The sequence below is a fragment of the Bubalus bubalis genome, chromosome 13 (assembly GCF_019923935.1).
Source record: "Bubalus bubalis isolate 160015118507 breed Murrah chromosome 13, NDDB_SH_1, whole genome shotgun sequence".
In the NCBI taxonomy this organism is placed as follows: domain Eukaryota; kingdom Metazoa; phylum Chordata; class Mammalia; order Artiodactyla; family Bovidae; genus Bubalus; species Bubalus bubalis.
The window spans coordinates 73892159-73919834 of NC_059169.1; the positions used below are offsets into that span (position 1 = coordinate 73892159).

The 27676-nt window shown below is 43.4% G+C and overlaps 1 protein-coding gene across 2 annotated transcripts; it reads right to left on the reverse strand.

Moving 5' to 3' along the window:
• On the reverse strand, positions 1 to 27676 carry SLC25A30 (solute carrier family 25 member 30). Of its 2 annotated transcripts, XM_006072536.3 has the most exons (10): positions 27523 to 27676; positions 17353 to 17467; positions 15329 to 15476; positions 13140 to 13234; positions 12047 to 12132; positions 10141 to 10236; positions 9358 to 9482; positions 7439 to 7577; positions 5740 to 5820; positions 1823 to 4751 (listed from the first exon to the last, which is right to left on the reverse strand). In XM_006072536.3, the coding sequence occupies exons 2-10, from the start codon at positions 17414 to 17416 to the stop codon at positions 4710 to 4712; spliced, it is 876 nt and encodes a 291-aa protein (XP_006072598.1). In that variant the 5' UTR covers positions 17417 to 17467; positions 27523 to 27676; the 3' UTR covers positions 1823 to 4709. The 2 variants fall into 2 exon arrangements, with proteins under 2 accessions (XP_044782761.1, XP_006072598.1); XM_044926826.1 differs by lacking the exons at positions 1823 to 4751; positions 5740 to 5820 and adding an exon at positions 1 to 1803.

Consider the following 27676-nt stretch of genomic DNA (forward strand, 5'->3'; position numbering starts at 1 on the left):
TTTAACCTTTCAGCTCAATTTTATGTTTGACAAACATTAGGTATACTTTACAAACACAGTTAAAATGCAAATAGTCTGCTACACACACTGCAACTCTCACTTCCCCCAATTCCCTTCACGTATATGTACTTTGAACATTTGTATTCCAAATTAGTCCTTTTTAAGATTTTTCTTTAAATGGCAAAACATGAGTTTTCAAACCAACCAATACAATTATGCATAAAGAAAATATCAGTAATTTTCTACCCTGTGATGATTAAATTTTGTGTCAATTTGACCTTGCTACAGTGCCCAGATGTATGGCAAGTGCTAGTCTAGATGTTGCCATGAAATTATGTGCAGCTGTGGATAATATCTACAATCAGTTGACATTAAGATAACACTCCATATTGGCCTTCCCTGGTCAGGAATCTGCCTGCCAATGCAGGGATCATGGTTCTATTCCTGCTCAGAGATCTCACACGCCGAGGGGTAGCTCAGTCTGTATTCTACATCTACTGGGCCCAAGCGCCACAGCCCAGGACTCACAATATTGAAGCCCGTAAGCCCTGGAGCCTGTGCTTCGCAACAGGAGAAACCACCACAACGAGAAGCTCCCCCTCATTGAGACTAGAAACACCCTGCGTACAGGAACAAAGCCAAAAAATTAAATTTTTTAAAAGCATGTAAAAAAAGAATTACACTCCATAATATGGGTGGGCCCCATTCAATCAGTTAGAGATCTTAGGAGGGAAAAACTGGTTTCCCAGAGAAACTCAAGACTAAAACAGAGGGAGGTCCCTGGCAGTCCAGTGTATTCACTGCCTCAAGCTGCATGGCACAGCCAAAGGAAAAAAAAAGACAAATAGAAACCCTGCCTGAGTTTCCAGTCTTCTGTCCTGCGCAACTGCCCTACAGGTTTTAGACTTGCCAGCCTCCCACAATTACATAAGCATATTCCTTAAAATAAATCACGCACGGGCACACACACTCATCCCACTGGTCCACTTTTCTCTGGAGAAGCCTAATCCACAGCCTTTACAACCATTCCCTACTGACGTAAGTTTATGCTTTTTCCTCTAAGTGTTGAGTTCATGATATACCTATAGAAGTCTACATCTTAACTTGTTTCCTATATAAGGCATCAGCTGTGCCTTTAAAAATAGATAGCCTGGATTCCACGCCCAGTGTGTCTAACAGGTGCCTGGATCCAGTGGGATGTGAACTCTCCAAGCATTTAAGGTTCACCAGCAGCCAGCTCTTCCCGCTGACCTTCATGTGAACTCGATCACATAAAGGTGTGTCATCTGATTTCTTAGGTAGGGGACCAGAGACCACAAGGCTCTCTTTTTTTGCCAATTCTGTTTTTTCAACAGACCACCGTGTTTAATTCAAATGTTAAGACAGGCACCTAGAAAATATTTTCAAGTAAAAAAAATAATGAACCAGGTTTGCATTTCATCCCCTGGTTGTTTTATACCCAACTAGAGGTGTCCGTCTAGCCAACAGTTAACCAAGGATCCTGCCAACACCAGGCATTGGAAGAAGGACTGAGGGGTCCTGAAATTTCAAGGCCCTGATGGCATCCCACCTGTGTTCCATTATCTCAAAGCTGCCTTGCCCAGCAAACCCAATGAGCCAAATTCACTGGCCTCTGCGGAGCTGCAGACTGGGAGGCCACACACGTCTCCAGGCAATTAGTAAGATGATCTCGACAACTTCTCTAAGCAGAGAGAAATGTCTGCAGCCGCTTCACGGACGCCAGATCTACTCCAGCTTCCTGGACGTTTCAGAGCTTGTTTTTGTTCAAATGTTTCTATGCATCTGAAATCACCATAAATCATTTTTATTATCACATATTACCACAGTTTATTAAATAATGACAAGGTTTATGCCACATTTTCCAACAATGTTTAAATAAAGAGCTCAAAATATAAAGGCTTATGAAAACATTTATAGTCTTTATATACTAATATACACTATTTCTGGTGCATGAATAAATACAGAAAACAGAAGCCATTCTTTATATCACAATCAGCCAAACTTAGCCATCAATGATTACACAAATCCACAAGCAAACAAACAAAAAAATCCACTTTCTTCATTTGGGTTATAAAAGCTAAAAATCCCTTTGCTACATTTAACAATATCCAAGGGAGTGGAGGGAGGGAACTTATAGTCATAGCCCCAGAGACAAGGGGACCAAGTCTCCCAGTCCTTCAAGTTCTTCCTTGGTTAGAAGCTTCAATAACTGCATAACTCTTTCAGGGAACAGAAAAAAAAAAAAAATCAAAACAGGTTAAGACTATTCTATAAGGTATTTATAATAAGTCTGCACTGAAGAAATACAACATGTCTTTAAAATGTGCTTACCTTTTACAGAGGGATTTGGTTTTCTTTTCATCCTGGTATGAACATGTACATATTTGAATAAACTGATATAATGAATATTACGTGACATTCAGTCTTTTCATGGTCTTCAAAATGAACTCACTTCTACTGTTTTAGGAATTATATGTATACTTACAGTGTTTTCCACATTAAGGGAGAAAAACAAAGAGTGGCTCATAAAAAGTTATCCTTTAAACTCAAGGAACCCAAAAGTGAAAGCCTTTCTATAGAAAGCCCTTACATCAATGGAATGTTCTGGTAAGAAGAGAAGTCTCCTCTCTAAAGATATGGTTCAGTACGAGGGATGAGGCCTGAAGGGGCTCAGCTCTCTAGTATCATACCCAGAGCTGGTCAGCGAGAACTAGACTTCCATCTGAATCTTGAAGCAATCAACACCTACCTGCCCCTCTGACCGCCTCCTTTCTTGCCTTAGCTCTTCCTTTTGGAACAGAAATCCTGCTTCACAAAATCTTATTTTCAAAGTCAGCATTAATATAGAAGGCAAGGTGAGAGAGACAGGGAGGAAAAACTGCCCAATCCCATAGAAAAATCTGCGTGCCTTCTATTCTGCTTTGAAGGAGGAAGCAGTCCAGGGGCTGGACGGACTGGGAACCTACATATACCCCAGAGGTGACTGTCCTGGAGCCCCAGTGAGTACGTATTTACTGGTACTCTCACAGGGCTTCCCAGGTGGCGCAGCAGTCAAGAATCTGCCTGCCGACACAAGAGACACAGGTTCGACCCCTGGGTCGGGGGGATCCCCTGGAGGAGGAAATGGCAACCCACTCCAGTATTCTTGCCTGGAGAATCCCATGGACAGAGGAGCCTGGCGGGATACAGTCCATGGGGTAGTTAAGAGTCAGACACAACTGAGCACACTCTAAGGGTAGAACCAATGCTACCCAAGTGAATGCTGAATATATTTCCTTTCCTAGGGATGTCTTCTAGAAGTATAAAGGTCCTGGGACTCTCTCAGAGTCATTTTTTATTTTGAAAAGAGTAAGATAAAAGACGAGAAAGAAGAATGATATCCTGTCTTTAGAAGAAAAGAAGGAAGCTATTATATACCTCTTATCAGACTCTAGGTATACAAAAATATTGCTTTTCAAATTTCAAGCAAGGATTTTCCATCCAAACTGATAAGGAAGTCCAAGACAGGAAATATTTTAACAAACATGACCAAAACTAAAGTAAAACCTGGGAAATCTGAAAAAATCAACTTTTCGATTAACTTGCTACATTTCACTAAGAGAAACAATAGAACGTTAGCCTCTTTCTTTCACAAGAGTTTTATCACAGGACCTCCCTTGGGAGAAGTCCACAATAAAATGACTCTCTTCACACACAGGATCTATTTATTCTGGAATTATGGCTATAGGACATCATGATGTAAAGACACTTATGCTACAAGGCCAGTAGTAGGAGCTACTCTTTTCTTCACCTGACACTCAGTATCAATACATGTGATTATCCCCATTGTACAGACTGGGACATAGAAACTTTGCTAATATCACAAATTATTGGCTTGGCCAAAAAGTTCGTTCGGATTTTCCCCACGCTCTTACGACCTGAGCAAAGGTTCTGGCCAACCCAGTACTACCATTAACTAGGACAGAACCCAAGTTGCTTAAACACACCTCCCACAACACAGACTTTGCTACCTCCCAAGCCAACCTCTCACACCATCATGAGTTCAGATGGTAATACTTTGTAACAATTCCTCACAAAGGTCTAGTGGTCAAAGGCTTAAAAGTCACTTATTATAAGTGAAAGATCCTGCCAAAATAGGAAGTTACAAAGCAGTGAATGTTCCAGCGATCTCTATCCTGCCCTGTTTATACTTGGGGTACACCACGTCTCCATGTGTGAATTTCTTCAGCAGACACGAAGCCAAAGCCCCCCAAAAGCTCAGGAACAGTAACACCGTCTGAAATGTTCCATCCCACAGTTCCAAAGAGCTTCTTCAGAACAGTCTGGGAGTCTTGGCTATGAGCTGAGGTGCACCAGGAGTTATTCTTCGCCTGAAGGAAACGGTCCACAGTTCCTGACCTTCATGCAAGTTTTCTTTAGCAAGAAACATGCATTTCCTGTTATCTTTGATGTCGAAGGGCACTTGAATGGTAAGGACTAGTGTCTGGATGTTACAGTCGAGGCCGTTAAACGTTTGGTGCAGAGTGTCCGATGCCGGGGCACAGCGATCGAAGCTAACCCAGCCCTCACCTGTTGCTCACACCTTAATCTGTGTCAGGCCAAGCAGTGAGAAGCAGTGGGAAAGACAGGAGGCTTCGCTATTTCAGAAGTGAGCGTTTTCAGAGGATGTCTCATGCAGTCTTGACTTGTCATAAATCCAGTTTCTTCAGCTGCTCATAGGTCACAAAGAACTGCAGGTGTATTAGTTAAGGCTGACATTTTATGCCATCTTAACCCTGACGTATCAAAACAGAACCACGAATAGCACACGCCTCCTAACAAACATGTCTGGGCAGACCATGTGCGGGGGCATGATGAAACACGAGGGCTCCATCCTCAACCACCCCAAAAGAGTTCCCCGGGAACCTTCCCAAGATCGGCCTGGAAGAGACAGACCGCAGTGGAGGCACACAAATCCCTTGCATCAGCTGCAACAGCCTCTGGGAGTACATCCACACTGCTAGTTTTCTAACGTTGGGGAAGACTATAAGAATAGTGAAGTCTGTAAGAGAAGGCAGCAACCCTGGGAAGTTCTCCTCCAGGGTGGCTGGTAGGCAAGCTTCCATGCGAGGGAAGCACAGATAATGAGGAACAAGGGTGGTAAAGCAATTATCCTTCAGTTAAAAATAAACATTTTTTTTTTTAAGTAGAACAAAAGTGGTAGAAACCAACATCTCCTACTTTATAATTCTGCCCTTTCATTCCTAATAAACTGTCGTTTCTTTCCTGCCTCTCACTTTGGCATGGAGGACAAACTGCTAATCAGGCAAATAATTCTGGAGCTAATTCCCATCATTGGGCACTCTCGAGCATTCTAGAACATAGCTGCCAAGCCACATCCTGCCCAAGGGTGGCCAGGGATTTACAGAATAAATAAATAAGTCCTTCTCTCTCTCTGAAATCAAAAACACACTCAGCTCCTAGAGCAGAGTCTAAATAAAGGTTTTCACTGATATCATTGGCTTTCAAGAACACCATCATTAAACCAAGTTTCACAGAGGCTGGCACAGAGACTTTCTACCTGTGTATAAAGAAACTGAATAGTTAACTTCTTGAATGAGAAGAATTCAAAAGAGAAAAAAAATCTACTTTTAATTATAATTAATAACCCGATAGTTTATGCAAACAACACTCTTTAGGTATATCTTTGTTCAGATCTACTGCAACAGAAAAGGATACAATAATATTCCAAGGACCAAGTCTCAACCAATTTGGCCAAAACCCTTTATATAGAGCAAAAAACCCTTCATTCTTCCATGTCTGTTAGAAGGGAAAAAGAAGTTAGCATCCAACTTTCCAATTATGTCAAATATGCCTTAATTAGTAGCCAGACTGAACTGAACTGGTCTGTTTTTCTTAAAAATAAAATTCTGTTGGAAGGACTATCTACAAAATCATTGCCCACTGCCTTTCTTTGTTCTTTAAAGCTTCCTGCCTAGGTGAGGACTCGGGCTCTGTACCAAACCATCCCACACCCAGAGCAAACAGGAGCTGGATGAAGAAGAAGTGAGATTTAACTCCAAACTAGAGTCTACTGCCTCCTTGCCATGTGGACTCACAACAGGTCATAAATTAGAAAGGGAGGCGACAGTGATAAAGATATAATTCAGGGGACCTTTACTTCACGTGGTTGGATGGACAACATTAAGTTTCTTTGCTTCATTTTGAAGTCTAGGGGCATATGCCAGCATCATGATGGAAAACAGCAACCACAGAAGTGGTCCCTCATCTTTGGCTGCTGGCAGTCCAGTAGCAGACACAGTCCCAAACTTTCATCTACTCATCAACAGTAGGCCCAGTTATTTAAACCGAGAATTAAGGTGAAGATTCATGGGTTCCTTTCAGAGATGTCTGAATGAAGGATATTCATTCCAGTTGGACTCAACAGGAAGGCGATATATTCTGGAAGCAGACACAGTTCTACTGCCATGACAGAAAATATGAGTATTTTCTCACCCTTCACAGCAGAGCAGAGACAGAAGAAAAATGAACTTTCATTTCTAAATATTCATTTAGATTTTGTATTTATAAAAGCCCCTGTTTTAGGCAAATACTCTGTACCATCTCAAGGCTGTAGGGCATCACTCATCTTAGTTATATTAAGCCCTCAAAACTTAGATACTTCTTTGATTAAATAAATATAAATTTGAAAATAATACAGAATGGCATTAAAACATGTATAATATCATATATGAAACGAATCGCCAGTCCAGGTTCGATGCACGATACTGGATGCTTGGGGCTGGTGCACTGGGACGACCCAGAGGGATGGTACGGGGAGGGAAGAGGGAGGAGGGTTCAGGATGGGGAACACGTGTATACCTGTGGCGGATTCATGTTGATATATGGCAAAACCAATACAATATTGTAAAGTTAAAAAATAAAATATATTAAAAAAAATAATATACATACATGTATACACATATTTGGGGGGCAGTTTCACAGACAGAAGCCATCCACAGAATGTTGAAGACTAAGTAAATGTGCTTATCTCACTAGTGTCCCTTATGTTAATATATCATATTCTATGAACAAGGCTTTATTATTATGCTTATACTTATTATAAACATATATAATATTTCTACCTAACATTACTCCAGACACCATGCTAACTATTTCGGCAGTATTAGCGCAATGATTTTTATAATAATCCCGTGACACGGGTGGCATCACTGTGCCACTTGTGAGGAGACTGAGGTGCATACTGTCTGTACATGGACCAGAGTCACAGGATTACCAGTGACAGAACCAGAGGTTCATCGGGCTCCAAACCCTTGTGTATTTAAATCACGAAGAGAAACTCTTCAGAGGATGACATGGAAGCCAAGACGCCACAGAAAGAACTCACAACAGGGTACAGACAGACAACCCCACTCACCTGTAACAAGCAATCCAGGGTACCTTTGTAGCCAGGGCATTTGCCATCTCGGAGGACTCTCTGGTTCATCATACGCGTTCTCACCACATCCACAGGGTTTGAGGCCAGGGCTCCCGCCAGCCCACAGGTGAAGCTTGAGCTGTAAGAAGAGACCATTAGAAAAGCATATCAAAGGCAGGAAACAGCCTCCCCCCAATTACGTTAATGTGTAACAGGTAACGTTGGACAGAATACACATGAATAAGGACCCTATGTAAAGCGCTACACAGACTTCCAAACACCAGCACTGTTTATCCTGGCTTATAAATCCCAGTCCCGGCTAACAATACCTTTGAGGTTCTGGACTGTCATGGAAACAGGAAGGAATACAGAAACATACAAGGAACATCTTCCAAGGATGAGCTATTGTATCTATCTATTCACCTCTAAACAGACATCAGAGTAATTTTAGCCATATCATAACTACCCTGTTCTAAGAGATCAGAGAAAAAGATTTCCTCACTGTAATATAATGCCCACCGGGGGCCCATGGTACCACTAAACTGATACCTGGACCATAGACCAGTCCTGGTATCAACTAACTCAAGAGTCGGGTTTCACAGCTTCGCAGCTACTAACACTCTGAACAGATAATTCTTTGTTGTGAAGGTCTTTCCTGTGCAGTGTAAGACGTACATGGTTCACTAGCCTTTACCCAGGAGATGTCATTGGCACTCCCTGTCCAGCTGAGGCTTAAGAATCAGAACAGTCTCCAAAGTTGCCAAATGTCATAGAAACAGCGGAAAAGTGACTGTGAGAGCTAGGGGTTGGAGGAAATAGGGAAGAGGTTGGGAAAGGCATACAAACTTTCAGTTTTAAGATGAAGAGGGTCTAATAAAGCAACTTGCTGTTGTTTAGTCATTCAGTCCTGGTCTGACTCTTTTGCTACCCCAGGCTCCTTTGTCCATGGGATTTCCCAGGCAAGAGTACTGGAGTGAGTTGTCATTTCCTTCTCCAGGGAAGTTTTCTGACCCAGGGATCGAACCCGAGTTTCCCGCATTGGCAGGTGGATTCTTTACCATTGAGTCACCTGGGAAGCCCTATAAAGCAACTATACTCCAAAATAATTAATTTTAAAAATAATAAATGAATAAGGTCTGAGGGTCTAATATATAATATGGTGGTTATGGTGAATAACAGTATTATATATAATTTAAATTTGCTACTAGAGTAGAATAATTTTGTTCTCACACACAAAATGATGGATGTGTTAATTAACTGGATGGGGGTAATCATTTCACAATTCACATATGTATCAAATCACATTGTGCACTTTAAATATCTTACAATTTTACTTGCTAGTTATACCTCAATAAAGTTGAAAAAAATCTTTAAATATAAAAATAAAAGTAAAAGAATGCTAAATACGATCATAGATGCATAATAAAGCACATATAATAATACTTTTGTGGGGCTTTCCTGGTGGCTCAGTGCTAAAGAATCCACCTGCCAATGCAGGAGACTCAGGTTAGATCCCTGGGTTGGGAAGATCCCCTGGAGTAGGGCATGGCAACCCACTCCAGTATTCTTGCCCGGAGAATCCCATGGATAGAGGAGCCTGGCGGGCTACAGTCTACATGGTCGTAAAAAGTCGACACGCCTGAGCACAACACAGCAATATATTTTTGTAGACGTACTTACACATGCATAGAAAAACCTGAAGGTACATATCAAACAGTTAACAATGGCTACCTAAGTAAAAGGATAAAGGCTTATTGTACCTTTTCCTGCTTTACTTCTGTACCATAATTTTCAAATATGAGAATATAATACTTTCATAATAAACTTTCTTTAAAATGTCTATAAATTTGTAGCAAATTTCCACTCTAAAGTCATGCATACCTAAAACATTAATTAAAAAAAAAAATCCATAAACATACAGGAAATGGGTATACACCGTGTCTCCCATCAGGCCTGAGAGAATCAGATGCTTCTTGGTGAGGTCGTAGACTGGCAGCTCCACGCCGACCACAATAGCAGCCCTCTGAGCAGTAAGGGACACGCCCTGGGTAAAAACATCAATAATGAAGATTCAGACATCTCTCCCAAACGATGGCCAGTTTTTATGTCTGCCTGCTGGTGGGTAGAAATGCAGAGTGACAGAGTAGAAAAATGCAGAGGGTAAGAAGTCAGAAGCTCCAAAATCTAATTCTGATTCTGGTACTAACTGTACGACCTTCACCAAGACAAGTCACCGCTCAACACCTCCGGTTTCCTCGGATGTACGGAGAGAATGGGACTGGATCGCCTTTCGGATCCATTCTATGAACTGACAGTCCCTAGAATACTAGGAAATAGCATTCCATACCAACGCCTGATTAACGGTCTTCAGAGAAGCCATGAAACCATACCACTGAAAAAACCCAAGATAACTGTAAGCCCTTCTCCCTAAGAACTTAAAAAAGAAAAAAAACAAAAATTCAGCCTTCATAGCATTTCTTTCATGTGAATTGCACAAAAGTTACTATAAAATCATGACACATTCCTGATGTAAAATCATGACATGTTTTCATTTTACAAATTAAGGAAATTAAGGAAGAAGATCCCTTCAAGGGCAGATGTCATTGTTCAGTTACTGCATTATGCCATTTGGATTAGATAAAATAATGGAAATAGGGAAAACAAAACTTTTTTTTTTTTAAAGAAGAACCAAGTCAGCTCACCTTCCACAGTCCTCTCGTGCCCTCTTGCTGGTAAATGTTAATGAAGTTGCCTATCATTCCTCCTTGAAGGGTGCTGCTTTGAGCTTGCATCCGTATCTAGAGATTAAAGACTAATGTGAGAAACTAGCATGTTTCTCCCCAAATTCAGGGAGAAAAAAAAAAAAAAATCAATCTGCTGTTTAGTAACCATTAAAAGAAAAAAACTGTACCATATATATTACTATAAAGCTAGCTTAAGTTTATGTGGATTGGTTCTTAGGCACTTTGGAATCATCAAAAAGCATCGAGGAAAGTCCAGAGTATTGCAGGTAGTAGCTCATTAAATGTCAAAACAAAATTATTATTATTAATAGCCTTCTGAAATGGAAAGAAAATGGCATATTTTCCTCTAGGTTATTAAGCAGGAAAGAGAGACTCTGAGTGTTAATTCTAAAGACTTCACATAATTAATCAGTATCCAGTGTGCCTGGCAGCATCAAGCATGGGCAAGCACTCTTCTTAAATTAGTTACTCCAAGCCACTATTATTTCCCTCCAGCCAAACCGAAAGGTATGCGGACGTGCCGGCCAAAGGACAGCCATGTGACGCCATCACACTCTGAACTTACAAGTGAACTTTACCACAGCCATGGAATTCACATGACCGAGATGCCAACATAAAAATAACGTTTGATGTAGCTCTCCACGTTTTTAAAAATAAAGAGGGACTTTTCACTAAAAGCTGGTACCTTATTTTGTCTGAGGGAGCACACACATTTACCTCTAACTCTAATGGTGATTGCTACTGCCATGGTAACATTCGAAAATAAGACAAAATGCAGGAAACTGCCTCTCCGCACACGTAAGAGGTGAATGAGTGCGGAAACTTTTCTCTAGCGATCTAGCCCCAGCACGGGGTAAACTCAGAGCCTGGTAGTTCTCTTTGCACCTGTGTAACTGCAGCAACCCTGCCGTGCACAACTTTGATGTTATCAGAATCTTCTATTAGACTGAAGACTGCAGGTGGGGTCCTTGCCTTAGTCATTCTTGGATTCTAAGCACACAGGGCACCAACTGGCACAAAGCAGGAGCACCATGAATGCTGCTTGCAATAACCGGGGAGAAGGAGACAGAGGGAAAGAAAGGGAAAACTTGAGACGGTTCAAACAAGGACGCGCACCTAACTTTGATTTCAATTCATTAGTCCCAAGGGATTTAAGAAGGCTGTATCCTGGCACTGTTGGCAAGGTCATCTAATAAGGTATGTCTACTTATGGTTAAGTAAATATTTTCTTTATTATTTCCTGGAGTCAGATTAATGGATAACATAACGCCTTCTGAAAGGGTCACCAGTGTGTAGCCTCGACTGGTGTAAAACTTGCAGTCCACCTATTTTCATGAACCAATAAAACACAGGAGATTTTCAGTGACAAGTGAAATGCATCCAAGCCTAAACGTTTTTCTCCGGTTAGTCTCCAAAACCTCCCAAATCACCACAGTCTCCAAGAAGGGGCTCTACTCGTGAGCTCACCTGTAGCAGTGGGAAACCCCCTAATGCAGGTTTCTAAGTTAGAGGCTTCCCGGCACTAAAACTGTAAACAGACTCGCACATGCACAGTGTTATATTCTCAAATTTTCATGATCTGAGTGTTGATCTCATTAAGAAAAAGCAGAGTGTGCCTGAAGGTTATAGGGCTGTGATGGTGGTTTAGTCACTAAGTCGTGTCGGACTCTTGCGACCCTACGGACCGTAGCATGCCAGGCTCCTCTGTCCGTGGAATTCTCCAGGCAAGAATACTGGAGTGGGTGGCCATTTCCTTCTGCAGGGGATCTTCCCGAGCCAGGAATCAAACCCAGGTCTCCTGCACTGCAGGCAGATTCTTTACCAACTGAGCTATGAGGGAAGCCCAAGATATAGGGCTGCCTACCTTCAAAACATCCGTTGGATTAGCAATGCTTGAGGATATGACTCCAGAGAGAATCCCACAGATCACATTTATCAGAAGGGTTTCATCTGCAAAGACACATTATTCGACTTTTCACATATACAGAACTCTTCATGTGAGTAATGTGTATACAAACGAGATTCACTTACATACCATTTGTTCACTTAGGAGAATAAAGAAATATATGCTTAACAAAGTAAGTGATTTTAAAAGAATTTGGGATTTTGTTGGCAGAAGAGATTTTTCTCAGGAAAAACTTCATTTTTTTTTAATTACTTCTTTTTATTCTGGGTTTTTGTTTTTGTTTTTTTTTTTGGCTGCACCACTTGGCTTACAGGATCCTACTTGTCCAACTAGGGACTGAACCCAAGTCCTATGAGTGAAAGTCGTAACTACTGGACCTCCAGGGACGTCCCATAGCAAAATTTCTTGATACCTAAGAAGGAATGTGAATTATCATGGAAGAGTAACCACCCATCAATTCACTCGTGTGTGTAAATGTAACTATTGTAAATAAGATGAGGTAGTACACCATGGTAAGAGAACAGAAGATACCCTATGAGATAACGTGGAGATAAAACTTTCAAGCACACCATACTTATTTGGAATACACTGAAGCACTTTAAAGCGGCTTTGCTCCTGCTCACTGCTCTCACCCAAGAGTGACGGGTGCTCATTCCTTTGTGAAAACATATAGGAACTTCTATGGATTAAAACAAAGTCAAAGAATCAACCAGCAATAAAATCAAATCAAATCAGAGTTCTTAACACTAAGAAATATAGCCTGCTTTCCTGAAAAATAGGTGATAAGTCCTAGGATTTTAGAGAATTTTAAGTAGGCTAGAACTATAATGACATACTCCCTAGTCTGGATGTTGTGGAAGTAACTCATTAAGAAGCTTGTAAATTGCTCTTTTTAACTGTTACCCTCCTAAATTCAGCTAATGCTGACATGCTTTGGGCAGAATTTGTTTAGACTTTATGCCCAAAGTTCTCCTCTGTTCATAAACCACTTGAGTAAAAAGACAAACAACCCACCTCCTGTCCATAAGGGGAAAAAGGATTCCCCACTCACCTTCTGGACGCTCGACAAATAACCGCTTCAAGCTCTGGTAGGTGCCTATCTTGATGGTGCCATAGGAAGCCTGGCGTAACATTGCCGGGGCGATCCTGCCAAATCAAGGGACAAAGGGACATAGGAATTCTTAAGAGTCACTGAAAATCCTCTAGAGGATGCACACAAGAGACACAATCATGCTATCTGCCTTCTGCAAACTACACGAAGATGGATTTCTCTTAAAAGTTCAAAATCCAGCAAAAACACAAGCGGGTTCAGTCAAATGTGTGCAAGTTATTAGCTCCCTAAGTGACAGCTCAGCACTGCATTTATCCTCAGTGAAAACGATCACGAACACGTGAACACAGAGTTCTGTTTCCCTGATCGTGGAGGGCTTTCCTTTCTCAGGACAGAGTCCCTATGAAATCTGGCCTCTGTCAGCACCCTCCAGGGTTTCTCTGAAGTTCACCACCCACCTTCCTGGGGGCCCTATTCCAGTTATTCCCTCTCCTTCCAGGGACCCTCCCCAATCTCAGAACCACCTGGCATTCACACTCCCAGGCTCTCCTGCCACACTTACCACTTCCTTCTTAGGCTGCAATTGGGCTTCCCTCCAACTTCTCCATCAATACCACCCCCACCAAAATGGGCCCAGGGGACATCTCAATTACTAAATCAAATGATGGTTTTCAATCAGCATCTTATGAAGCCCCTTCGCCTTGTGGTATCTGCTCCAGTCCACCCTTGGCCCTGCTTGCAATCATCTACTCCCTAAGCCTCTTCCATTCCTTTCCTTTCTCTGCACATCTTACCTCTGTCCTCTGGGGGGCCAAGGGATTCTGTCCTTCCTCTCTTCTCTCCTGGCTCCACACACTTACCAGATGAGCTCATCTACTCGCATGGCTTCAGCTGCCCAAAGACTGCTGACTCCTGAACTCATGTTTCCAACCCTGATTCTAGGATGCATTTCCACCTGCTTCCCAGATTTCTCAACTCACACGCCCTACACCTACCACCAGAGCAAGAGTTCACACTGAGCTAATTACCCTCACTTCCGAACGACCTGCTCTCCTCTTCTGGGTCCTAGACCAAGGAACAGAACCTCCATTTGCATACTGGCCAGAACCGGAAGAGACATCAGCGTGTCTCCTCCTTTCCCACCACCTCCATGGGTGAGGTCACACGCTATGTGGATGCTCTGCCCTACACAGTTCCTTCAGGGCAGGAGCTGCTGCTGGACTACTACCCGGCTCCCTTGCTAGCCGATTCCAGGAGGACTCAGCAGGTAGAAGGTGGAAGGGAGGGCAGGAGGGACAGGAAGAAGCAGAGGATTTCCTCCTCTCCCCAGGCACTAGCAGAGCATCCCTCGACTGCTCCTACAGGCTCCTTCAAGGCTTCAGCTCTGGGAGGCTCTGCTAACACTATTCTTTTCTCTTTGTTCCTTTGGTCCCAGCCTGGGTAACAATTTCTCATTTTGCCCGTTTCTAGGTAACCCTTCAATTGTTCCCTTAACCCTTAAGCAGCCCTTTTATTAAAGTGAAAGTGTTAGTCGCTCAGTCGTGTCCAACTCTTTGTGACCGCATGAACTGTAGCCTGCCAGGCTCCTCTGTCCATGGGATTCTCCAGGCAAGAATACTGCACCGGGTAGCCAATCCCTTCTCCAGGAGATCTTCCTGACTCAGGATTCAAACCCAGATCTCCTTCATTGCAGGCAGATCCTCTACCGCTGAGCCACCAGGGAAGCCCCTTTCATCAAATCTCCCTTCGTTTAAATCATCCGAATGAATGACCTCCTACAGGGCCTCTGATAGAGGCAGGGTCCCTTCTTAATCACTTTCCTATCCAGAGCCTACGGAACAATGTTCACTAAACGCTGGACTAAAGAAAAGCTGTTCACTGCAATTCTTGTCCACGGAGAATACAACATCATTTTCGTTATGGTAAAAAGCTCGGTAATAACCAAGGGGAAGAGGAAAAAAATAAACTACAGAATGTTTCAAAACAAACGTAATTTTTGTACCATTATCTGTATTTGACTACAGTAAAAAGTTTTACCACAAGATTCACTATACAAAACACGTAGAAAGCAAAGCTGAAACGAAAAAAATCAACCATTGCTACTTGCTCTTTTCAAATACACCCCGAACTTGAACTTTTTCTCTGTGAAATCTCAGTGTGAAGTCTGTCCATTTGAAACGTCTACTTACCCTGAATACAGCGCTTTCAGGCCTTCCTCTCTGCCTATCCTCACTAATGCGTGCAACATTCCTCGATACCTGATTTCTTTAAAGTTTGCATCATTCTTCTGGCCTTGAATCTGGAGCCGTGTCTTGGTTAAATCAATTGGAAAGGTACCTTAAAATTTTTCAGAAGGAAATATTTCACTTAATAGAAAGAAATTCCACTAAATAAAGGATAAACAGTGACTTATTACTGAGGAAACATTCAGACTAAGAAGCAGAATTAAGAATTTGATACTTTGCAGTCTTCCACTTATTTAAAAAAAAATTAAGAATCAAAAGATTTTTTTTTAAAACACCTAACTCTTTTCTTTTCCATATATTTGTATTTATGTTCCCATCTTTTTCTACATAGGATGTGAAGAGGCTGCACTGCTGTCTAAAGTAGGTACTTGGAATGCTTTATACAAACAGGATATCCATTTTAAAATCTAAGTTACTGGGAATTCCCTGGCAGTCCAGTGGTTAGGACTCGGTGCTTTCACTGCTACGTCCCAGGTTCAGACCCCTGTCGGGGAACTAAGATCCCGCGAGCTGTGCAGCATGGCCAAAAAATAATTATAATAAAATGATAAAAACAAAATAAAAGTTACTATTTCTCACACATGTGAAGGCTAATATTGTGTTCAATATGAATGGAGATAAATGGCTTTTCTAAAGGAGTTTCTTACTGTGTGTTACAGCCTAAAGGTGATTCTTGCTGCTGCTGCTTGGTCACTTCATTTGTGTCCGACCCTCTGTGACCCCATGGACCATGGCCCGCCAGGCCCCTCCGTCCCTGGGATTCTCCAGGCAAGAGGACTGGAGTGGGTTGCCATTTCCTTCTCCAAAAGTGACTCTTAATATAGGCTAAAATGTTTAGTGTGGTACCTAAGAGAGAGTCCATCTAAATATACACCCCCAACACAGTAACTGTGAGTCACTGTGTCAATGAGTCCACGAGGAAACCGAAGGCAGGGGTGGGTGGGTGAGTGGTTACAGTGTCCCAACCCATCGGCTCCAGTTCCTGCGGTCACCTCAAGTGCAGCCTCTACCCCAGGTCAGCAGTGACTCACCTAGCAACCTGGCACACAGCAGCATCTCAGTCAATGTGGGTTTCATTCTGTTTTGTTTTTCTTTCGGCCACAGCAGGAGGCTTGTGGAATCTTAGTTCCCTAACCAGGGATCAACCCAGGTCCCGCAGACAGTGAAAGAAGGAAGTCCTAACCACTGGACCGCCAGGGAATTCTCACCAATCACCACCATGTATTGAACGAATGATTCAAGGAATAAACAAAGGACCAAACGGGATGTGCTGGGAGATGGAGCTGATGAAGTCATCAGCAGGACGTGGACAATGAGCATGATGGGAACACGACAAGGCGGTGACGGTCGCTCACCTCTGGCTTGGGAAGATGGTGGGGCTCCCTAAACCTCTTTATAGTCAAATGTGTTCACAGGGACAGAGTGGGAAGGACGACAAGGAGAACGGGGACAGATGTCAGTCAACAATGACTCATGAGGCTTCGGTCAGGGCAACTGGTTCAACCTTCTCCCCACTGAACTTTGAACCCTAAACTGCTAATAATCAGTCAGAGTCATTGTTTACTTTTTTTTTTTAGTATTTATTTATTTGGCTACATCGGGTCTTACCACAGTTGCGTCATGCGGATCTTTCCTTGTGACAAGCGAGCTTAGCTGCCCCATGGCATATAGAATCTTAATCCCCACACCAAGGATCAAACTGATGTCCCCTGCATTGGAAGGTGGGTTCTCAACCAGTGGACCACCCAGAAAGTCCCTATTTTGTCTTAAAAGATTCCCAAGAGGAGAAAGAAATTTTAAATTCTAAGATGTGTTTCAAAATCTCAGATTCTGTGCTTGAACTACATTCACACCAGAAGTCTTTCAATATCCAATTTTCGTGACCAGAAGTCTAAGCCTCGTGGTATGCAGCAGGCAGCTGGCCAGCCTCCACTCTGGGCTCCTTACTTACCGCACTCCTTACTTACCGCACTCAGCGGTGATGGAGGCCAGGCCTCCGTACACGAAGGGCTTCCAGTTCAGGGCCGACATGCTCACTGCTGTCTGTTGTTCACAGAACCATAGCCTCCAACGGGGTTTTTCCTGGACACAAAAGTAAGATGTTTCAATAGAACTTCTCACACAGGCAGTTTCTTTTTTAAATTTCTGTTTCACTTGGAGATGGGTTTTCCTGGTAGCTCAGATGGTTAAAAAAAAAAAAAAAAAAAAAATCTGCCTGAAATGCAGGAGACCCAGGTTCAACCCCTGGGTTGGGAAGGTCCCCTGGAGGAGGTCACAGAAACCCACTCCAGTATTCCTGCCTGGAGAATCCCATGGGCAGAGGAGCCTGGCGGGCTACAGTCCATGGGGTCACAGAGTCAGATGAGGGTGCCACCAGATGCTACTGTGGAAACCCCCCACAATTCCCAAGGTGATCCTCACCTTATAAAGCAAAGCACCCTATCTCCTGAACCCCAAATCACTTTATACGTGGCCTTAATTCTCACCAAGGCCATAAATAATCCAATAAAATAATACCTTGAAATGCATGTCTGTGTATAGTGTGGTACATGAAGCCAATTTTCTGGGTGGCCTGTGTTATCGTCAACCTGTTCTTCAACACTCAATAAATATTTGCTATTGGCTTGCCACTGTCTTAGTGAGTCCCTCCTGGGAGGCAATGAAGTCCTTCAGATTCACAGAAGTAGAGAGATGTTGCAACCCAGTGAGTGTCACAAGCTAAAATGATAATTCCTGACCTAGCATGGCCACAGTATACTTCCAGTTTATAAAGTTACCTCTCTTCTCTTACCCATACTATGCTACTAGCTGTGAGGAGGCCTGGGATGAAGAAACAAGGCCGACTATGGGGTGAGAGCCCCATCACTTCCTTCCTCATTCATAAAGCTCCAGTTATTAACCTCTAGGTTTTTCAATTCTCCATCCTCTTCATTGTCGAAACATCCAAGGCAACCAGTCAGAGGTAGAGCCCATACCTTTATTCGCTAAGCAAAATAAAATGCCCAGCTTTTAGGCCTATTGTGAAAATTAAGTATATTTTTAAAAACTAACACAAAACAGACACTCACAAGGGCTGCCTTCCACCCCGCTTTGAGGCTACACGCACGCACCTGCCACAGCCAGCCCCCACATTCATTATATGTTCTGCAGCTTCATGGGATTTCAGCTGGCAAATCTGGGCTTGCGCCCAGTAAAAGGAGACACAAGGAAACTACCCCACTTCTGCGTATCTGCTATCAACTTTAATTCTTGTCAGTTTAAAGTAAAATTGCATTCAGTTGACCAAAAAGTTCATTGGCGTTTCTCGTAAGATATGGAAAAACCGGAATGACCTTTTTGGCCAGTAATTTACTATAGTCATCGGTAAGCAATATGCCCAACGTTTTTACTTTGTAGGTCCAGGGAGTTTCCCCAGGTCTGTACTTCCCAGGAGACCCAACACAAGTACTACTAATGTCAGTTCACAAGATGGCCAATCGGCTTGCTTAAACCAAGAGAAAACACAGGACCTCAAAGGGGACCCTGGCAGACTGATAAACTGATATCTATTCCTCATTTATGGACATTAGCTCTCATCTCACACGCTAGTAAAGTAATGCTCAAAATTCTCCAAGCCAGGCTTCAGCAATATGTGAACCGTGAACTTCCTGATGTTCAAGCTGGTTTTAGAAAAGGCAGAGGAACCAGAGATCAAATTGCCAACATCCGATGGATCATGGAAAAAGCAAGAGAGTTCCAGAAAAACATCTATTTCTGCTTTATTGACTATGCCAAAGCCTTTGATTGTGTGGATCACAATAAACTGTGGAAAATTCTGAAAGAGATGGGAATACCAGACCACCTGACCTGCCTCTTGAGAAATCTGTATGCAGGTCAGGAAGCAACAGTCAGAACTGGACATGGAACAACAAACTGGTTCCAAATAGGAAAAGGAGTACAGCAAGGCTGTATACTGTCACCCTGCTTATTTAACTTATATGCAGAGTACATCATGAGACATGCTGGGCTGGATGAAGCACAAGCTGGAATCAACATTGCCAGGAGAAATACCAATAACCTCAGATATGCAGATGACACCACCCTTATGGCAGAGAGTGAAGAGGAACTAAAAAGCCTCTTGATGAAAGTGAAAGAGGAGAGTGAAAAAGTTGGCTTAAAGCTCAACATTCAGAAAACAAAGATCATGGCATCTGGTCCCATCACTTCATGGGAAATAGATGGGGACACAGTGGAAACAGTGTCAGACTTTATTTTGGGGGGCTCCAAAATCACTGCAGATGGTGACTGCAGCCATGAAATTAAAAGACTCTTACTCCTTGGAAGGAAAGTTATGACCAACCTAGATAGCATATGCAAAAGCAGAGATGTTACTTTACCAACAAAGGTTCGTCTAGTCAAGGCTATGGTTTTTCCTGTGGTCATGTATGGATGTGAGAGTTGGACTGTGAAGAAGGCTGAGCACCAAAGAATTGATGCTTTTGAACTGTGGTGTTGGAGAAGACTCTTGAGAGTCCCTTGGACTGCAAGGAGATCCAACCAGTCCATTCTGAAGGAGATCAGCCCTGGGATTTCTTTGGAAGGAATGATGCTAAAGCTGAAACTCCAGTACTTTGGCCACCTCATGAGAAGAGTTGACTCACTGGAAAAGACTCTGATGCTGGGAGGGATTTGGGGCAGGAGGAGAAGGGGACGACAGAGGGTGAGATGGCTGGATGGCATCAGTGACTCGATGGACGTGAGTCTGAGTGAACTCCGGAAGTTGGTGACGGACAGGGAGGCCTGGAGTGCTGCAATTCTCGGGGTCGCAAAGAGTCGGACTGAACTGAACTGAACTGAAGAGATGAGTAAAGTAGAAGGCTCCCTAAGCATGAAACTTAAAAATCATCATGTTTTTAAAAAAACAAAAACAAAACACGTTTTATGTATTTTTGTACCAAAGAACAAGCACTGCTCCCAAAAACTCATCTAACATCCTTAAAGTTATATTTGTACTTAACTAATTCTTAGCCTTACTGAAGTCATAAGTAAGATAATGATTAACACTGTAAGTTACACACTGTAAAACACATTAATAATAAATCCAATAATCCATGTACTGTCCTCAACCCATTCTTGAATTTTGCTGGCTTCAAGTTAAAAAACAAAACAATAACCACGTAACAATGACATGCAGAAGTACTGTAGATTGCCATTACAAAAGTGCTCAATATAAATGATTTCAATGGATCCCCCCACAAGAAGTTTGGGATAGGACAGAAAAACAGACCAGGAAAGCCAGTTTCAGGAATGTTCCTTGTCCAAAGCCACATGGCCAAGGGGGCAGAAATGGACCTACAACCCCCAAACTTGATCCCAAGTTTCATGTTCTTTCTGCTACTACCTGAGGCTGTACATGATCAAAAGGAATGATGGTGTTTTAATTAAGGAGAAAATACTACTAAGCAGCTGTGAATACTACTGATGAGACACACCATAGAAACAATAAAAATGTGCTTAATTTAAGAGAAAAGTCTTAGAAATATATATACTCAAGTGAAAGTGAAGTCGCACAGACTTGTCCGACTCTGAGACCCCTAGCCTACAAGGCTCCTCCATCCATGGAATTTTCCAGGCAAGAGTACTGGAGTGGGTTGCTATTTCCTTCTCCAGGGGATCTTCCCGACCCAGGGATTAAACCTGGGTCTCCTGTACTGCAAGCAGACGCTTTTACCATCTGAGCCAGCAGGGAAGCTCCTAACAACACTCAGAAGGTAGTCAATTTGAAACAGTTCAGTCACTCAGTCGTGTGCAACTCTTTGCAACCCCCCATGGACTGTAGCACATCAGGCTTCCCTGTCCATCACCAACTCCTGGAGCTTGCTCAAACTCAAGTCCATTGAGTCGGTGATGCCATCCAACCATCTCATCCTGTCGTGCCTTTATCCTCCCAATCATTCCCAGCACTGGGGTCTTTTCCAGTGAGTCAGTTCTTTGCATCAGGTGACCACACAAGTATTGGAGTTTCAGCTTCGGCATCAGTCTTCCAATGAATATTCAGGACTGATTTCCTTTAGGATTGACTGGTTTGATTTCCTTGCAGTCCAAGGAACTCTCAAGAGTCTTCTCCAGCACCACTGTTCAAAAGCATCAATTCTTTGGCGCTCAGCTTTCTTTATGGTCCAACTCTCACATCAATACATGACTACTGGAAAAAACCATAGCTTTGACTAGACAGACCTGTCAGCAAAGTAATGTCTCTGCTTTTTAATATGCTGTCTAGGTTGGTCATAGCTTTTCTTCCAAGGAGCAAGCGTCTTTTAATTTCATGGCTGCAGTCACCATCTGCAGTGATTTTGGAGCCCAAGAAAATTAAGTCTGTCACAGTTTCCCCATCTATTTCCCATGAAGTGATGGGACCGGATGCCATGATCTTAGTTTTCTGAATGTTGAGCTTTAAGCTTTTTCACTCTCCTCTTTCACTTTCATCAAGAGGCTCTTCAGTTCCTCTTCACTTTCTGCCATAAGGGTGGTGTCATCTGTGTATCTGAGGTTATTGATATTTCTCGATCATCTGAATAGGGATAATTAATTTTTCCAATATAGATGGTATTATTTTTTTCCAGAGTTTTTTTACTGAGGCAAAATTCACATACTACAAACAAAGCATCAGAGCAAACAACTCAGTGGCACTCAGTACCTTCACAGTTACACCACCAGCGCCTCTATCTAGTCCCAAAATATTCCATCACCCCATGGTCAGTGAATTGGAGGTTCTTTCTCCATAACGAAAAAATTCGGAGATGAAGCAGAGAAATTAAGAAAGTAAAGTGAAAGTTTATTTAAGCAAAGAGAGAGAGTAGGCTTACAGGTGAAGAGCTACCACCCACAGTTTCTTTGGCAAGCTGGTCACGAGGAGCATACAAATAAAGGAGCGCAATATTTACTGGAGAAAGACGAGCCTGGGGGTCATATTCCCTGATTTTCATCCCAGCCCCATTTTCCTGAGGAGAAGAAGGATTTTTGTCTTAGGGATTTAGCTCAGATCAGAAGTGTCATGGCATCAGTGCAAGATGGGTACTTCTTACTGTAAGACTTTGCTGTTGTTGAGTTGCTCAGTCATGTCTGACTCTTTGGGACCCCATGGACTGCAGCCCTCCAGGCTCCTCTGTCCATGGAATTCTCCAGGCAGGAATACTGGAGTGGGTTGCCACTTCCTTCTCCAAGGGATCTTCCCCACCTGGGATTGAACCTGCATCTCCTGCAATGGCAGGCGGATTCTTAACTACTGAGCCACAGGGAAGCCCTATTGTAAAGAGAGCACAGAGAGCAAAGGATTACATTTGGATGCAGGTGATTCCCATCTTTCCCACCTTTCTTTGTCTGCTTTTCCGACCCTTATCACCCAAAATGGTGTCGTTTCCTGTCAGTCTAAAGGTTCCTGTTTTCCTTTATCTGCCTAGGGACCCTCGCTGTTAACAAGATGCTTGATTTCCTGCCACCTGGCCCCTGCCTCCATTTCTCTACTCACACCTAACTACCTGCCTGCTGTAACTAACAACTCCAAAAGGAAATCATTAACCATTCCCCACCCCTCACGGCCTCTATGATTCTTATTTTCTTGGCTCAGACACTATATGTGCTAAGTGGAACACAGGACTCCTTTTTAGCAGCTCCTAATGCATTGGAGAAGGAAATGGCAACCCACTCCAGGGTTCTTGCCTAGAGAATCCCGGGGATGGGGGAACCTGGTGGGCTGCCGTCTATGGGGTCGCACAGAGTTGGACACGACTGAAGTGACTTAGCAGCAGCAGCAGCAACCTGTCTGAGGTCAGCAATACGTGCACTGTGAACTTCCAGATGTTCAAGCTGGTTTTAGAAAAGGCAGAGGAACCAGAGATCAAATTGCCAACATCCGATGGATCATGGAAAAAGCAAGAGAGTTCCAGAAAAACATCTATTTCTGCTTTATTGACTATGCCAAAGCCTTTGATTGTGTGGATCACAACAAACTGTGGAAAATTCTGAAAGAGATGGGAATCCCACCACCTGACCTACCTCTTGAGAAACCTGTATGCAGGTCAGGAAGCAACACTTAGAACTGGACATGGAACAACAGACTGGTTCCAAATAGGAAAAGGAGTACAGCAAGGCTGTATATTGTCACCCTGCTTATTTAACTTCTATGCAGAGTACATCATGAGAAATGCTGGGCTGGAGGAAGCACAAGCTGGAATCAAAACTGCTGGGGGAAATATTAATAACCTCAGATATGCAGATGACACCACCCTTATGGCAGAAAGTGAAGAACTACAGAGCCTCTTGATGAAAGTGAGAGAGGAGAGTGAAAAGGTTGGCTTAAAACTCAACATTCAGAAAACGAAGATCATGGCATCCGGTCCCATCACTGCAGGGCAGAAAGATGGGGAAACAGTGGAAACAGTGGCTGACTTTATTTTTCTGGGCTCCAAAATCACTGCAGATGTGACTGCAGCCATGAAATTAAAAGATGCTTACTCCTTGCAAGGAAAGTTTGACCAACCTAGACAGCATATTAAAAAGCAGAGACATTACTTTATCAACAAAGGTCCATCTAGTCAAGTTATGGTTTTTCCAGTGGTCATGTATGGATGTGAGAGTTGGACTATAAAGAAAGCTGAGCACCGAAGAAATGATGCTTTTGAACTGTGGTGTTGGAGAAGACTCTTGAGAGTCTGTTGGACTGCAAGGAGATCCAACCAGTCCATTCTGAAGGAGATCAGTCCTGAATATTCATTGGAAGGACTAATGCTGAAGCTGAAACTCCAATAGTTTGGCCACCTGATGTGAAGAACGGACTCACTGGAAAAGACCCTGATGCTGGGAAAGATTGAAGGCAGGAGGAGAAGGGGACGACAGAGGATGAGATGGTTGGATGGCATCACCGACTCGATGCACATGGGTTTGGGTGGACTCCGGGAGTTGGTGATGGACAGGGAGGCCTGTCGTGCTGCGGTTCATGGGGTCGCAAAGAATCGGACACAACTGAGTGACTGAACTGAACTGAACCTGTCTGAGGAGCTTCTTAGAAGTACAGATACTAGGGCCTCACCCACTGAATGAGGACCTCAGGAGCATCCCCAATGCATCAGTGAGTCAAACAGTGATGGCAAATAACGCCTTGGAATACTTCTCACTTAAATAACTTATGTAGTGGATCAGGCAGCAATGACACTACAGACAGTTCTTTTGATTCATCTTACTTAGCGGTGATTTTTAGCAGTGTTTGCAGAAATGCATACATACAAAATATACACACACACAGAAGTACAAAAGATATCCTCTAAAACGTCAGCAAAAATGTATGGGAGATGGATTTTACCTTCTCATCTCTAATTAAACATGCTTTTAAAAAACTGTATTGTATATGACTTCATGCCATCTCACCCATTAAATCTTCTGGTTTCCTGTCAATACTTTTGTTTTCTAGTTTAATGAGATTTGGCTCTTTTCTTTTTCTGTCGGCTTTAATATTAGGTTTTTGTTGTTGTTGTTGTTGTTGTTGTTGTTTTAGGTTTTTTAGTTATAATGTTAAAACCCAGAGGTTCTGGGTTATACTCATATGCAAACACTCAGCTAGGGTGCCGCATTGCAGTGGAGTGGCCTCCCACAGTTTTGATCACACACCCATGAGTTCCCATTCAGATGTACCCTCACAATACCTTATCTTCCACAAACCAGAGTTCCTCTGGTGTTTCTGGTTAAACTGTAGGAAAGTACTTTCTATTCAACTATTAATAAGATGTTTAAAAGTTAATTAAGGGTACTCTTTCTGCCCCCTTCTGATGCCTATGTCAGAAGCTTTCTCTATCTCCTTTAATAAAACTTTATTACACAAAAAATAAAAAAATAAAAGTTAACTAAAAGTAGGGTAAGAATAACTTTTGGGCTCTTCTCTTTTCCTTTCCCAAAGCTAGAAGTACATGCCTGAGCAGTTAAGACTACCGTGCCTTCCCAGGTTATTGTTTGCAGAGTCAAAGAAAGAATAACTGGGCTTAAATAACAACCAAAAGCATCAGTAATTGGGCAAGCATCCAAACAAGAAGAGATTCTGGTTAATATTGGAATAGAGGGGCCCGTAGGTCCAGTAAGCATACTGGCCAAGGCTAGTTTTAACTGGGCTTCAGTTATCTGGGGCTGGAAACCTCTGTTCGGCATTTCAACCATTTCTTTGTTTTAGAGCTCTCTTTGGAGGGGTTCTCCTCACACACATTCCTTAACTTGCTAGTTCAATTTTTGGCGAAATCCCAACTCTACTCAAGTGCCAAGACTGAAGGCCAACACAGTCAAGGAGACTGAAGTGTCCCTTAGCAATCACTAGTGTTTGAGCAGTAGTTCAGCCTGAGATTCAGGGAGGGACTTACAACTTGCAAAAATTCTAGCGTCCTGCAAGGGGAGTGGCTGTTGATCTCTTAATCACTTTGCTCTCTTCTTCCGGCCGCGCCTTCTAGCTAAACTAAAAGCCAGAGACCACTTCTCTGAGCTGTGAACACAGTACTAACAATGGCCGTCATTATTAATACACGACATGTATTAACGTCAGGCACTGCTCTGTTTTCCACATAAAAGGTTTTGGTTAATCTCCATGACCTTATGCAATAGGTCATCACGTTTCACAACTGAGGACAGCCAGCCTCAGAGAGGGAAAGTGACTTTGCCAAGTCACACAGCTATGAAGGACTCAAACTGAGCTCTCCCTGAGGGAAAAGCTGATCTTCCTCTACGTACCACAAAGCCAAACACTATTTTCCAAAGGCTGTTTAAAAAAAACATTGGCACAAATAATAAGAATACAATAAAAAGTGGGGGTGGGGGTGGGAGGGTAGGAAATCAACATATTCAAAATAAATGTATGATTTTCTTAAGGGGGTATATAAACACTTCTTAACTATTAATAAACAAAAGTGTTTCCTGAGCGGAAATGTCTATATAAATTAAGAATTCAAAGCATTCTCTCTACACTTAAGATAGGTTACATAACCTATTACATTTTCTATAACTTTAGCATTTATCTTCCCCTTACAGCATCTATACAGCCGCAAAGAGAGGTAATTAAATACAGCAATTGCTGCCGGAACTTCTGAAAGCTTTCCAAGTTTCCCTTATATAATTAACTCTGGGTAAGTTCTTTCAGTATTACAGTGCTCCCTTTTCAGTTCCCAATCTTCAACCGCAATCCAGTCTCTAAACTTCGGTGCGCTCACAAATCTTTGTTCCCCGCAGGGCTGTCTTCCACGGTTTTTTCCTATTTCCCATTCTTTTTAAAGGTACAGGACGAAAAACAGGCTCATCAGATTCATGAAACGTGGGATTTTAAGAGTCTTAGGAATCTATCTTATCTCATATGAATTAACTGAGTTACAAAGCTTGGCAGCAGCAAAATCAAGAACAAATTTTACGCCTTTCAACTTTTCTCGCAACAGGAGGAGCACGAAGCTAGACTCTCGCAGGGCTACGACACGTTTAGCAATTCTTGCGCAGGAACAATGTCCCTGCAACCGCTGTACCCGAAATTAATCACACCTAGAATTATGCTAAAACCCTTAGCCACATTAACTTTCCGAGGAAATGAATTTCCACCAGTCCATGAAAACGTGAACAACTTGGCGTGTTCCAGGAGCAACTCAAAGGAGAGGGCCCTTTCCCAGACTACGCAGCTCGCCCGGCCCCGGTTGCACGCTCCTGAATGAATCGCAGGTGTGAGCGATGCAGAAGCAGATGAAACGCACCGCGGCTGCAAGGGCGCACACGCCGGGATGCAAGACGGGCGTCACACCTGATCTCGGTGACACTGGGAGAGAAATCACCCCCCATGCCGCCGAGTGATGAGAGCCAGGAACCGGCCCTCCTGCAGCATCGGCAGCACCAGGAGGGGGGCGCACCCCGGAACCTCGCGCCCCACCAAGCCGAGCCCAGCACGCGCGCCGGAGAGCAGAAGCAGCCCCGGGAAGGCCCCACCCGCGCCGGGGTTCTCCGGGACCCGGCCCCGATCCCCAGCCTCCTGGCCGCGGCCGGCCAGGCAGCGCCGCCGCGTAGGGGCCCGGGAGTCCGGAGCCGGTGGGTGGGGGCGGGCCGGAGGAGGGGTGACCAGCGCTGCCGCGGCCGGAAGGCCAGGGACTTACCGGGCGGCGGCGGCCCTGCGACTTCTCCGTCCCGGGGTCTGCAGCAGACGGAACCGGCGACCGCGCGGGAGCTGGAAAAGAGGCAGCAAAGAGGCGGGGGCGGCCCAGAGGCCTGCGCGCGGCCCCGCCCGCCGGCTCGGCTCCTATTGGCCGC